The sequence below is a fragment of the Podarcis vaucheri genome (genome assembly GCF_965113315.1).
Source record: "Podarcis vaucheri genome assembly, chromosome: 7".
NCBI classification, from domain to species: domain Eukaryota; kingdom Metazoa; phylum Chordata; class Lepidosauria; order Squamata; family Lacertidae; genus Podarcis; species Podarcis vaucheri.
In genome coordinates this window covers 36,906,613-36,921,557 of record NC_138765.1, presented here as the reverse complement: position 1 = coordinate 36,921,557, position 14,945 = coordinate 36,906,613, and the positions used below count along the sequence as shown (strand labels likewise).

The 14,945-nt window shown below is 47.0% G+C and overlaps 1 protein-coding gene across 1 annotated transcript; it reads left to right on the top strand.

Annotated features, from left to right (window-relative positions):
• The first annotated feature begins 1,208 nt into the window (after positions 1-1,208).
• On the top strand, positions 1,209-6,882 carry MRPS15 (mitochondrial ribosomal protein S15). Its single transcript, XM_082233255.1, has 8 exons — positions 1,209-1,374; positions 2,905-2,967; positions 3,484-3,559; positions 3,862-3,910; positions 4,170-4,254; positions 5,026-5,084; positions 5,803-5,994; positions 6,673-6,882. The coding sequence occupies exons 1-8, from the start codon at positions 1,266-1,268 to the stop codon at positions 6,796-6,798; spliced, it is 759 nt and encodes a 252-aa protein (XP_082089381.1). The 5' UTR covers positions 1,209-1,265; the 3' UTR covers positions 6,799-6,882.
• Positions 6,883-14,945: the final 8,063 nt, after the last annotated feature.

The window sequence follows — 14,945 nt, the reverse complement described above, 5'->3', positions numbered from 1 at the left end:
CCCCGCGACCAGAGCACACTTCCTAGGCTGGTTGGACGGTCCCTGGGGGTCTTCGGGTTGCCATATTTTGAAGAGCAAAAAACAGGACACATTTGTCGACTTCTGCTTTTAGCTATGGATCAGTGGCCTAGCGTGGGGGGTGCAGGGGGGGCCGGCCACACCAGGCGCAACATCTGGGGGTCAGTGTTAGGGAGCGCAAATCCACGGGTTAGGGGGCGCAAATTACTTGCATTGCCCCGGGTGCTGACAACCCACGCTACGCCACTGCGGCCCTGAACGAGCAGGAGAAGGAGCTCAAGTGACGCTGCGCGCTGACGTCACGGGGCTGTAATGGTGGTGTGCCTCGAGATTTTTTTCATCAAACAAGTGTGCCTTTGCCCAAAAAAGGTTGGGAAACACTGCTGTAGAGAATCCTGAGCTGACTGGCAGCTCCCAGCTACTGGGGAGGACCCACAGCTTGGTGGTGGTGGAGCATACTCAAGCTCTATGATGGAAGCTATGGGAACCTTACTCTTTGCTTTCAGCCTACTCAGATTAAAGAGCTTTCCATCCGTTCAGTATATGATTTCTACTCGGGTGGGGAGTTTCCCTTCGACAAAGTGTAGGATCATGGCAATGAAAATAATAAATTGAGTTGGGGCAATAACACAACCCTGCTTAACACTTGATCCCACTGTGAATGGTTCACTTTGAGAGCCATTGTTATCTGCAATTGTTGTTGTCATATTATCATGGAGGAGCCGAGGGATGTTCACCAGAAACCTATGACCTCACTGTGGAAGGACGTGTGGATCCAGAATTGGCCTCCATTGTCACTTACAGACTCACTGTTAAGACCGTGTTCATGGAAGACAATCTTACTCGGCTATGAGTGGGAGAAGGAGGCGGTGGTGGAGCCCTTTTTCATCATGCAGAAAGTCCCAGCGCCAGGTCCAGTCCCAGCAGGCATCTCCAGATCAAGGAGAGCTGATGCCAGCCAGAGCAGGCAACGCTGGCCTAGGTGGCCCAAGTGAGCAAGCTCTGCCAAGCACTGAAGTCCACAGTGAGGTCATAGGTTTCGCAGGCGGCCCTCGCTCGGCATCAGAACGAAAGCAGGCTGGGAGCGGGCGCTGCCATTCATCACCTGAGGGGCGGGCCTCACCCTCTTCTTTTACCTTCCATTGGCTCCGGCGCGCAGGGTATCCATCGATGCTTTCGGTGCTCCCGCGGGAACCTGGCCTGTGACGCACCAAGATGGCGGCGCCCAGAAACTAAGCCGGGAGAGAATGTCGCTGGTGTTGCTCAGAGGAGTCTCGGCGGCGGGGGCTGCCGCGCTGCGCGGATGGAGCTGCCTCGGGTCGAACGTGGCAGCGGCGGCGGCTCGGGGATCACTGCGTAAGGAGCTCGGGGTTGAGTAATTCGGAGCGCGCGCACCTGGTCCTGTTTACACGGCCTCTGCTTCGGATTAGATACGGGCCTCCCCCTACCTGGCACCTTGGGGTGCAGCTCCCATCCAGTCCCAGACAACACACGCTGTTTGGGGGGGGGGGGTTGATGGGGATTTCAGTGCAGAACACCGGGAAGGCACCAGGTTTGGTGTGGATTCACACCGTCCCCGTCTCTGCAAGTGACAGAAAGGCCCCTTTCCACAGGGTGCTTTCCAAACTGCTTGCAAAAGTCACATGCATCTCATCAAAATAGAATTAAAAGGAGACCCGGGTGGCCTCATTGTCCAAGAGCATGGATATGATTCGCCGTCAATCTGCTTTAAGGCACCGGGGGGGTGGCTAAAACGCACTGAAGACCCATAGACGAACACATCTATGCATGTTCTTTGTTGGTGTAATAGGAGCAGAAGGCAGGACACGGAGAGGGGGTTGACCTGGTAATTACCTTGCAGTGTGGCAGACACCTTCCACCATCCCACTTATTTATTTATTTTATTATTACATTTATATTCCACCTTTTCCCAAGGAGCTGAAGGTGCTGTACACCTCTCCTCATAAGAACCCTGTGAAGTAGACATAATGCCTGGCCCAAGGTCACCTAGTGGGCTTCATGACTGAGTGGGAATTTGAACACTGGTCTCCCAGGTCCTAGTCTGACACTAACCACTGTGCCACACTGGCATCTGGTGGATGGAGATGGAGCTTCCCAGCAGTGATGGCTGCTTTGGTGTCTCTGTAGCTCTGTCGCGGGTTCTTGCATCACTTGTCATCTTCCGTGTGCCAAGGCCTCTCACTCCATCTCTCTCCCCACCTATTAAATGCAACATCAAGCTCACAACCAAGGAGGCAGTAGAGTGGGCTGTTTCCTCCGTTCCTGGTCTTAATGCACTAAATGATCTTGATTACGGCCTTGGATTGTGAAAAGAATATGGTGACTAAGAAGTTGCTGTTGTATGTCAAAAGAACTTGTTTACATGTCCCTTGCATTGGAAGCAATTTCCTCTTTCCCTGTAGTGGAACCTCTACTTGAACTGGAAACTGCATGACACTACTGAACTTAGAATAGAAAAGAATATGCAAAGGGTTTTGCTGTTAGAGATCTTCCCTCGCCCGATGCCCAAAATGTGACTTTTGATCACATTTAGCAACCTGAGCAATTGCAGCAGCCTTGTTGGGAGTGAAAGGCAGAGCAACTTACTCTTTCTCTGCTCATTCATTGCCCGCATTTATTGGCTGTGGGGCAGAAAACAGAATGCTTTCTTCAAATATGAAATGTTCCATCTACTTATGAGCCTAAAAATTGCTTCTCCACAGATTGTTCTCAGACTGGAAGAGCTGTTTTATCTCCCCAAAAACCAAGAGAGAGAAGTGATGTGCCTAATTACTTCCAAGGAGCAAAATGCTAATGTGCTGTTGTGTTATTGTATTGCATTGATGTGGCTCAAGTGTAACCCCTGCTGCTTTTCTGTCCTTTTAGATAAGAGCCCCCTCCTTCAAACAGCCAGGGATTATGCCAGGCCTGTCCGTAGAAAAAAGCAAGGTTTGTATTACATTCTCATTGTTGTAAGCAGTTGGTCTGCTAAGGCTGTCACCTGAACTGTTTGGGATTCCAGTTTTGAGGGAGTTTCATGACTGTACTGGATATTATGGGTCTGAGTCTCTGTCTCTTACCCCATTTCCTAATCCATTGAAATGGAAAATAAAATTGCTTAGATGGTTTTTTTACAATTAAGCAGCACACAAGTTCTGTTAAATAAAAAAGGGTGATTAGACATGTTAAGATACACCACTTGCTACATGTTCTGTTGGCCCAGGTGAACCAACTTCCTGCTGGCTTGTGGGTCACCATGTTTTGCAACTGGAGTCCCTCTTTAGCTTCCACAATGTACTTCCTTCTCTTTACCTACTGAGAGATGCCAAGAGCTTCTCTTTTAGACATCAGCTCATGTGTTCCCACCAATACTTGGCTGACTACTGTTAGAAAAATGTATTCTGTACTAGAGTGAACTAGCAAGGCAGCTGCTCTGCTCTTATTGCTGTGTTGCTGTTGTTGCAGAAATCCCCAGCCATTTGGATGATCTGCCTCCCACAATGCTGAAGAAACCTTATGCCAACATCCCAGTTATAGACAAGTAAGGTTTGCGAGGACCAGGGAAGGACTGTGAGTTTCATGAAAAAGGGCTTCATGGAGGAAACAGCAAGTCTGCCACATTGGGCTGCCCTTTAGGGGCCCCCAAAATGCAAACACTTAAGCCTCATTTTATTGACTGGGGTCCTCAGATGATGGGGGAGGTCCTAAATTAGTGCTCCTATAACTTACATTTAATTCTGAATATCTAACATGGCTCCCTTGATTTCTAATCTCTCAAAGCTGTTCCCCAAATGTTAAGCAATTCGGGGACAAGTAATCAAAGGACTCTCTGCTTTCCTGCAGGGTAGACGATGTTGTGAGAAGGTTGCTGTCTCTGGAAATGGCAAGCCAGGTCAGTGTTCTCCTACATGGGTAAATTGGGATTGGGGGCTAATCTTCCTTCATTCCCCTGCTCTTCCATGCTTTATCATTAAAAAAGCCATAAAAGCAGAATTTCTGCCTTTTCTGTAGGCAGGCAGGTTTGCTGTTGGCATTGTAAGCAAACGATGACCTGCCATTCCTGCATAGTGGAGTGGGGTTGAGTGGCTATTAGTTATCTATTTGTATTAGTATCTAGTTGTATTAATTTTGTCTTCCCCTTCTGCATGCAGAAGGAGAAAGTGAAAATCAAGAAACAGCAGCTAGCAGACCAAGTCCGGAAGGTCCCAACTGACACTAGCTCATTAGAGGTCCAAGGTAAGCAGAAAAATATGTCCCAAGAGAAAAGCTGCTGCCTCCTATTTCCTTCGCTGTCATCCTGTCTGTGCCCCAAGGGAGTAGCCCCAGCGGGCACTTCAAGGGATACATAGCAGAAAATGGAGCTATGAAAGGGTACATCTGGAAACAGAGATCCAACTGGATCCTACTTGGCAAAGGCCAGTGTTGGGCAGAGTTGCGGCAGGATGATCTCTTAATGTTGAGAGACGTTTCCTTTTATATAGAAAACATGACAGATCTGCTTATGTGCTTTCCCTTCCTGTATAAAAGAGCTGGAGCAAAATGGAGCTGGTCTCTCAGCAGAGCAGGTGGGGTGGCCCTGCTTCTCTTTTTGCCCTATACCAAGGTGGAGAACCTACAGACACTGAAGTGTTCTTGGACCCCTGACCATTGACCATGCTGACTGGGACTGATGAGAGTTGCAGTCCAACAACACCTGGAAGGCTAACAGTGTTCTCAACCTCTGCCATATATCTATAGCCAAAGTCCACGCAAGGATTTTGAAGTAGCCAGAGAGAAGACCCTTAGCTCTTCCAGTTATATAACATCAAACTGTCATTAGTCAAGTGCAAGCTCTAGAATAATGGAAGCACGTCCAGCAGCCAGCTCTAAGTGGTCAGTTCCCTGTGTTTGCTTGCTGGTTGGCAATGTCTATGCGCAGTTTTTAAAGCAGGAATTCAGAAACATTCAACATTGGAATAGGCACTTTGTCTCTGGCCTCTCTGCAGTGACTTTCTTTTGCTGTTGCAGTTGCATTCTTGACAGCCAAGATCCGCACGCTCCAGGAACATCTGCATATGCACACCAAGGTAACCGTCTTTGATGCAAGTACAATATATGCTGTATTCAGAGCCAGCTGATAATTTGTATTTCAGGGTGGAGCTACTGTTGAGTGCCAACTGCTACAGCCATTGTTCAGATACAAAGCAATGTCAGTATTTCTTTCAAAGTTGGATCTTGCACAGCACTGATTACATAAGATGTCAGAACCAAAATATAAATGCATTTTACAAAACAAAACAGTTAATATCCATAGCAGTAAATACAGAACAGTGCGGTAAAACTTTATAGTCCAGGGAAAACCTGCATAAAAGGTGCTCCTTTTCCTGCCTCCTAAACTGGAGAGGGTGTTCCAGAGCTTGGGTGCCATCACCAAGAAGGCCCACTTCATAGGTGCCTTAGATGCATAGATTCATTTGAATGAATTCGGTAGACCTAGACCTAGCAAGGCCTCCTTAAGATCTTATGATTAGCTGAAGATATACAAATGTATAAAAAGAAGATAGTCTGCAAGGTATCCTGGTCCCAAGTAGTTTAGGGCTTTATATGCCAGCAGGAGAGCAAGAGAGGCTGCTCCATTTGTTGTGGCCATTTGGACTGTTGTATATAACACCAGCTGGATCCTCACAATTTCTTATATGCTGATACTTCATGAGATCAGCCACCTTTGAAAGATGTCCTGAGATCTGGGATATAAACAATTAATAGTAGTAGTGGTAACTAGCAACAAGTAACCCTTGTCCCCAGGACACAGTCAACCGTCGCCAGATGCTGATAGCCATAGACCGGCGGAAGATGCTGCTGAAGTACCTGCGCAACACCAAGTACGATGTCTTTGAGAAGACGTGTAAGGTGCTGGACATCAAGTACGAGTTTCCCCCATTGTACTGCCGGAGAGCCACCCGGCGCTGGATCGCCAAGAAAGCATTGTGCAACAAGGTACGGCCACCATGGCATGTTGCTGCCCAGGCATTTGGAAGCAGAGTCCCTTTCTGTAATGGATGAGCTTCGGGGGGGCCTGGTGCTGCTTTGTGCTCCCATCAACTGGGAGACATCTGGAGGGCACTGGGTTTGGGAAGACTTTCTTAAAGCAATATTACTCTGTTAAATTGCCAGGCAGGCCAGCGAAACCTCCACCCTCCTCAGTGGAGCTTACCTTTGTTTTGTATTTTGCATGACCAGTAGTGCTGGGGGCACATACTGGGTAGGACTGAGGGTGTTAGCAGCCACCCTGAGCAGCACCAAATAGCAGGAGTGCAGTGTTAGAATTCTGTAAGATATATGAGATTCTGCCTTGTGCCAAGTCAGACGCTTGGGCCATCTAGCTAAGTATTGTCTCCAGTCACTGACTGGCAGCAGCTCTCCAGGGTTTCAGCAGGAGACTTTGCCAGCCCTATCTGGAGGTTCCACAGATTGAACCAATGTGTAAAGCAAGGGCTCTGTCACTGAGCCGTGGCTCTTCCCATGAAGTAATAAATATAAACATAGTAAATGCCCATTGTCAGCTGGTGTGGGGATTAGGCCACTCCCAATAGAACTCTGGGATTTTGTAGTCTTGGTCTGTGCTACTGACTGCCTAACTGCCTCTCACCTCCCTTCTTCACATTAACCCTCTAGGTCTATCAAGAGGTACAGAAGCTGAAAGCCCCGCAGAGACTGAAGCAACGGCAAGAGTGGCTAGAGAGAACCAGGGCCAAAGAAGCAAAGAAGCAGGCATCACCAACTGAAGGCAGCCCAGTCTAAGCCAAACCTACCCTATGTTTGGGAGGGGGCTCATATTGAGCAACATCTTCTGAAGCTGATAGACAATAAATGATTTAATCACCACTGTTTCCTCTGCCTTGGGTGCATATGAAAGTCTGTTTGTGTGTACAGAGTCCTGTTGCTCCTATTCATATGGTTCAGAGGCCATCATCACTGGGTTAATTTAATCGCTTCCAGGTTAATCATGCTAGTCTCTTGTGGCAAAAACAAAGTCTGCAGCACTTCTGGAGAGAAAGGAATGCCATATTTAGGGCTGCAACAACTGTAACTGATCCCAACCAGAACAGATGGTGCCCTGGATGCCTCCATTGGGATTCTACTAGTGTCTAGTTAGAACAAATGTGAGCAACTTTATCCTGGAAATGCCCTGCAAGCCTGTCACAGCAGGCCTATGAGGAGTCCAGCCACTTTTCCCTTCAGGGTAGGTTTAGTTAGCCTATTCCACTACTCAGAATGACTCCAAATGGCTACTTGGGGACAGCTTTTACCAAAGGTGTCATGGTAAATGCCTCCCTGGAAACCAATGTCCCCACTGTGGAAGGACATGCAGATCCAGAATTGGCTTCCACAGTCACCTGCGGACTCACTGTTATAACCATCTTTATGGAAGACAATCTTACTTGGCTGCAAGTGATCGCCAAAGAAGAAGAGGGTGCTGGAGTGATTCCTTTGGTAGCACAATCATACACTTTTACTCCTGTCATGGCTGTTGCTGTGAGACACACTACTTGTGCTCAAGCTGCTGTTCTACCTGTTCAATTTCCTGGAGCTCCCCTGCAAACAAGGTGCAGTCTAGGCTCCCTGCAGTGCCATAGAAGGCCATGAGCAGCGATTGTGTCAACAACACTTTCCATCTCACCATTCCACAGCCTTCCAACCAGAGCACTGAGGAACCTGAGCAAATTCTGTAGGTCTCCAGGGGCTACCAACCCTACAGTTGACTAGCCGTCACCACCCTAAAGTGCCAATCATAATCCACACTATCAATTTCACTCCCAGTCTTGTAGCAAAGACCAGTTCAAGGGTCTGGCCTACCATCTAGCAGTGATGTACTTGGATGAAGGAATTGAGGGATGTTCATCAAATTTGCAGATGACATCAAACCGGGAGGGGTAGCCGATGCAGCAGAAGATACAATCAGGATTAAATATGACCTTAGCAGATTGGAGAACTGGGCCAAACTAACAAAATGAATTTTAATAGGGACAAATGTCAGGTTCTACACTTAAGCAGGAAGAACCAGCTACACGAATATAAGACTGGGGAGACCTGCAGTGGAACGGACTCCTTCATTGGTAGTCTTTAAGCAGAGGTTGGGTGGCCATCTGTCACTGATGTTTTAGTTGCGATTCCTGCATTCCAGGGGTTTGGACTAGATGACCCTCAAAGTCTCTTCCAACTTTACAATTCTAAGATTATTTGATTCTATGAACAAATAGGGTCAGCTGAGAAACCAGCAACTTTGGGTGCCTCCTTGCCTTGAACTATTTCCATGTCTGCTGGCCTTTGTAACTAAGAAGTGCCTGAGTTTGTGTTTTTCCTCCTTCCTCCAATTTCTTTTCCATTTTGTGTCATGTCCCAGATTGCCCTCAGCTGACAATCTTATTACTGATCTCTGTAAGCCAATCTTGCAGCCCTTTTACCTGAAGAGGGGGGTGAAGACACCATGACAGAGTGAACAACCTCCTGAACAAAGTCTCGCCACTAAAAAGAGGGGGGGTACATTTTCACTCTAAATTCTCCAGGCCTTGCACTCCTCTGCTTCCTGCTTACCATTTCCCCATTGCTCAAATACACATGTGGCCTGACCACAAGGAACTGAAGACTTGAGTTTGCCTTGCAAAACATTTGTCACTGCCATTCAGATTTGCCTTTTTGAGGTTGTTTCTGAGTGGCCTTAGCTCTAGCTATGTCCGAGCCTGTGACCTGCCAGCCAGTTGCCACAGTCTCACCTTTGACCCTGTCCTCAGAAGGCAGCTGGAGCAGTGGGAGGTATGACTGCTGTTCAGACTGCCCCATGTGTAAGTAAACGTCTGGGTGTATTTTAGCCTGCGGAGATCAATTTTATATAAGATGGAGGAAAGCTGCTGTGGATTATTGTAGACTGACTCCCCTCCTTAACACATTTCCCAGATATTTGTCCAATGATTCCCATATTGCTTCCAGGTTATATGTGTTTAAAACTTGCCACCTGTTGCAATGTAGACCTGCAACCGTTGTACCTCAAGGCTCTTTGTGAAGAGAAGCTAAGTTGTGGGGTTCTTTAGATTAGGAATGCATGGAAATCCATGCCCACCACCTTGAGTTCCTTGGAGAAAAAGGTGGAATAGAAATGCAATAAATAAATAAACATTTGAGGGGATTCATTAAGCAATTGCAAAATATAGAAAACATTTTGCTTGCAAATGTTGAGATGGCCATTTGCTTAAGCTGTGCCCAAGGGAACTTTTACCATTTTCTTTGAGCAGCAGAATCCCTACTATACATGACAACTGCCTTTGGAAGCACTTGCCTTATGGCATGGAGGGAAGGGGTTCTCAAGAAGTGCAAGACCAGTGCCCGCTTAGTGCTCAGAACTAGTTCCATGGGTCTTTGGATCCAGGGCAACCTCTGTGTAGGTCCTAGAGTGACCCTTTATTTATGTGGCTGTTTTGATTTGCATGAGTGTGGGATGTTCGCTTCCTGTATCCAAATCTAACAGTATAAAAATGTGTGATACTCTTTTAAAATCAAGAGAGGTTCAGCTTGCTGTTTTCTTCCTTCACTTGGCTTTCACAGACAGTTATTCTGTCCTTAATTTTAAAGACTATTAAAGTTTATGTTTGTGAACTGGTCTGAGTGTTTGTGTGCACACCTGCTGTCTCAGTCCCTTAACCATGAAGGGGGACGATCTGTGCAAAAAGTACAGTTAGCAGGAATTATATTTTAAGAAGGGCAGGGTTAGGGTTACTGGTTCCCTTTCATTGATGTTTGCCTCCTCACCTGTGTGTTTCATTTGGGCAGGTTGTGTTGGGCTTCTCTGCCCAGCAATCCTGGCCTGTTACGTGTCACACAAATACGGGGAGAACTGTTGCCTCGGACTGGTGCCTGGCGGCTTGACAGCACTGCGGACTCACATGCGGCTCTCCTATGGCATTCCGGTAACACTTTCCTCCCATCACATTTATGGTGTTGTACAGTCTGTTCCCCCAGTAGATGTGCTCTTACTCATTGATCAGCAGGGGTCTGGAGAGTGAAAGAAACAGATGAAATGTGCATCATCCAAGAAATGATTTATTTCTACACAACTTGTTTGTAGTCTTCTACAGCAGGGGATTGGTGAGTTCCTGAGATAAATGCAGCCCTCTATGCCACAGAGTGATGCTTGGGGCAATTAGTTGCTTGCTGGCCTTTGCTGTCACCTTCCCTCTCTTCCCTTGGATGCAAAGGCATTGCCAGGTTCTTAAAAGACTCAGGGCACAAATTTGGGCAAATTGAGATGGTAGGTGGGTGGGTTTAACCACGCTGCACTTAGTAGTGTGCCCAACTACCCTTTAAGCCAGAGGTGGAGCCGCTGCTGCCAGGGCCGTCTTACCCATTAGGTTTAGTGGCGCCCTGTGCCAATGCACCAGCCCATCAGGGGCACCCAGCAGCGGGAGTCCGGGACCAACCGGGAACAGCTCCGAGGGCATGCTGGGTGGCGGCAGCTCTTCCTGCAGCCAGCTGCGCTCTCTCGCTTCCTGCCTGGGAGAGGGGGCAGCGGCGGTGGTGCACAAAGCTACGCAGCACCCTTCTCCCTCCTGCCCGCCCCATGGCAGTAGCAGGACTGCTGAGGAAGCCTGCGTGGCAAGTGAGCCTCGAGATGCCCAGCGCAGGGGGCTGGGAGGACGGGGAGGTGGAGGGACGCAGAGAATGTCTGCCCCCCACCCCTTCCATCGAGGAAAAAGGTGGAGGACAGATTCATTCAGATTTGGGGCAGTGGGAGGGGAAAGCTGGGGGGGGGGCGCACTACCATTAGGACTCAGTTCGGAGGTAAGGATGGACCTGAGAGCGTGCTCTCCATGCAGTTAGTGGTTAAAAACAAACAAACACCAACAAAAAGTCATTTAAAGACGAGGATGGGTTTTAAGGTCCTATTAGATTCAGCAGGGCTTACTCTCAGGTAAGTGCAGTTAAGACTGCAGCCTTTGTGACCCAAGTTTAGGGTCCTTTTTAGGTTCAGGATGTCACTGCTTTACACCCACACCCCCACAATATTTGAAAACGGCAGCTTTGCACCTAAACACAAATTGGCCAGGAACGTCATTCTCTCAATTTATTTAAAGAACAACGAACTGGTGATTGCTTTAACTTTTTGATATGTGGTGATTTGAATCATGAGGATGAATTAGAAGAACTGCTGAGTCTTGAATGAGTCTTGCTTTGGAATTGAGGACTTCATTAGATTTTCTTCTGCCTTTTCATTTTATTTTGTTTTAAGGGCTTGTTAGAGATAATGTGTAAGCATGGGGTCAGCTCCCTAAAAAAAAAGGTCGACAACTCTGCGAAACGGGGGGTGGGGGGCGCAGAGGGATCTTTGCACCACAGCCCGGGATATGCTTTACACGGCCCTGGCTGCGGCTCTCCACATGTTGTTGGACTCCAACTCCCATCAGACCCAGTCAGCATGGCTAGTGGTTAGGGATAATGAGAGTTGTTGTGCAACAACTTATGGAGGGCAACGTGTTCCCACCCTTGTGGTAAACAATGCTTTCTTTAAAAATGAAAGATTTAAATAAGAAGGGGGGAGGACAAAGAGAAAGGACCTGGGACTCAGGGAGGGGCCACCCCTTAATAACCTCTGTCAAGGGCAGATAGCAGCAAAGAGGCATCATGCAAATGAGGGATTACTCCTCTGTTTTGCAAACTCTCTGTCTCTTAGGGACATAAGAAGCTGCCTTATTCTGAGTCTGACCATTGGGTCTCTCTAGCTTAGTACTGTCTACACTGACTGGCAGCTGCTGTACAGGGCTTCAGGCTGAAGACATTCCCAGCCCTACCTGGAGTTGCTGGGGATTGAACTTGGGACTTTTGCATGCAAAGCAGATGCTCTACCACTGAGGTTCACTGCTTCTCCTCTCCCCAAATCCTCTACCTTTATCAGAGCTGGCTGGGAGAGGAATGAATAATCTTATGGAGCAAGGCGTCAAGGAAGGGGAAAAGCTAATGCTGATGCCATTCTAGGCTGCTTCAACAGATGTTTTTAAGCAGAGGTTGGATGACCATCTGTCATGGATGCTTTAGTTGAGATTCCTGCATTGCATGGGGTTGGACGAGATGACCCTCATGGTCCCTTCCAACTCGTATAATAATTCTAGGTGATAAATTGCACCATAACTTCTCCAGCAATTTGAACAGAAACAGCAGGGAACAGTTTGTTCCGAGGCCTGGAACTGCCTTGTTTCATTACAAAACAGAGCAGACATTATTTCTGTTGCTTTTGCAACACCACAGATAACTATTTCCAGCTTTTTCTCAACAGCCCAGGTTGTCTTTCATTCCATCCAAAGGGTGGCATTACAAAAGCCTTTGTCATGTTGCAGAGGAAGTTAGAAGTGCTGTGGTGAGTGCAACAAGCAGAACAGAAGAACAGGTCCTGGTTAAATGGCTTCATATCTCGGTGGTGGTGGAAATTGGCAAGGAGGACAATATTGATTTTTCATTGGGTTGGACTTCTCCTTGCCACCTACAAAGCATTCTCACCTCTTCTCTCTTTTGCTGAACAATTCATTCTTCCACTGTATAGTGTGAGCAGGTTGGTTCAATGCTCGCCTGACGTTTATAGATGTTTGGACTCTTTTTCAAAAGCTGCAGTATAAACTGTGAAGTATGTCATCTTTGATTTTTTTTCATATAGGCGCTTCAGCAGGGTTTATTGAAAATAGCGATCCCCATCTCTGTTTTGACTGAAGGCAGAGGAAGACATGTCTTTATCTGCTATCTCATTTTTCCTCCCTTAGGAACCCACAACACACTAGGTAACTGTTTTCACCAGACAGCCCATGCTACTCCTGAACAATATGAACTGCTTCTTTCAGGGGAAACAGGAGTAAAGTGGTGCTAGAACCCCAAACTTCCAGTAGTTAAGTGCAAACCCTATAGAAATAGTGGCTTGTCCAGCAGTCAATGGTCACTGTGAACACACTCAAGTACTGTAGCATGTTGCCCTCTTTCAAATCTCTGCTTGGCTATGAAGCTTTAAGGGTAGCTATGGGAAAATTTCTATTTTTCATCCTAGCCTACCTCATGGGATGGTTGTGCAGCAAAATGTCAATGTGAACTTTTTGGAAGAAGGGAGGATACCATTTTTAAACAATGGGTATATCTTTCTCCTGTGCATGATCTGATTTTCATATTATTAATATTTAGTATTGTAATGCTTCGGAGCATCCAAAGGGCTTCCTGTACATTTTCTTGTGATCCTTACAACAGTCATGTGAGGCTGGAAAGTATTATCATATCTGATTCTGAGAGATGAGATTCCAAGGGACTGCCTGGTTCATAGCTCAGCATCTTAGCCAGAATATGACAGCTGTATGCTCCTCATGCCCACATTAAGCTGATCCTGTCCACTGGCTCATTGTATGTTTCTAAAGACCTGCCTGTTTGCAAGGCTTGAAGGAGTGTATGTGGAGCAAAAATGTATTCCAGATTTGAGGTGCTATGTCTCATTAAATCTCTTTTCTTTGTTTGAATCATACAGGGCACTGTTTTTAGGGATGCCATGTCAATGTGTCTTTGTGGCCTGTGTGAGTTGTGCCGCATGGGCCGTGAAGTGCACACCCGCTCTCTGAATAAATAAGTAAATGGAGGGGCAAAGGTGGGTCTTGATGGAAAAGTAGCACTGGCATTTTTTCCCCTCGAGGACAAAAATTCTGTTGGAATCTGACGATCTCTAAGCACAGATTTCAGTCAGATGCCTAAATACAGTGGTACCTCTGGTTACGTACTTAATTCGTTCCGGAGGTCCATTCTTAACCTGAAACTGTTCTTAACCTGAAGCACCACTTTAGCTAATGGGGCCTCCCGCTGCTGCCACGCCACCGGAGCACAATTTCTGTTCTCATCCCAAAGCAAAGTTCCTAACCCGAGGTATTATTTCTGGATTAGCGGAGTCTGTAACCTGAAGCATCTGTAACCTGAGGTACCACTATACAGTCGTACCTTGGAAGTCGAACAGAATCCATTCCGGAAGTCCGTTCGACTTCTAAAACGTTCAGAAACCAAAGCGCGGCTTCTGATTGGCTGCAGGAAACTCCACAGAACCAGCGTCAGATGTTTGGGTTCCAAAAGAACATTCGAAAACTGGAACACTCACTACCGGGTTTTGATTGTTCCGGAGCTGATTTGTTCGGGAGCCAATGCGTTTGAGTTCCATGGTACAACTGTATTTGAGTCCACTTGCAATTGGTTACTGCTGCAGCAGGGAAATCACACTGTTTAAATTCTGATAGTTGCTTAAATTGTGAAACTTTGAATTTTGCCATTTAGGAGGGGAAAAGGAGGAGAGACACGTGATAGGTTTATAAAATTATCCACACTATGGAGAAAGTGGATAGAAGTTTCTCTCTCTCTTTCACATTTGCACATTTGTAGCCTAAGCTCCAAGAGCCTGCCTGGACATCGAGAATCTGCCTCAGGGGCTGCGTTCATGTCTTCACCTGCCAGATCAATTTTGCTGGTGGGCATTAGAGACAGGGTCTTTTCAGTGATGGCCCACAATTTGAGTAAAAGAACAAGGGATGCAGGCGGCTATGCATTTGGAAGGGAACTTCACTGATTTAGGCAAGAAGGCAGAGCCAGGCCAGACTTTTGCACCTTGTCAATTGTGTGTTTGTGTCACTAAATGTGTTTACCGTATGAAACTGCCTGAAGAACGCATGTGGGGATAGGGTTGCAAATGGCAACGACTTTCTTCTTCCCAGGCGCCTTAGGGCTGCGACTGGAACCGAGAGTGGTAATACTTAGCCCCGCCCTTTCCCTCACATGATGCTTCTATTTTTGTTTTTTTATTCATTTTCACTTTTAGCATTTGACATCATACACAAATCATAATCAGTTTACAAATGGGATTCTCAGAATCCCCAAACTTCCCTCCACCCCTCCAT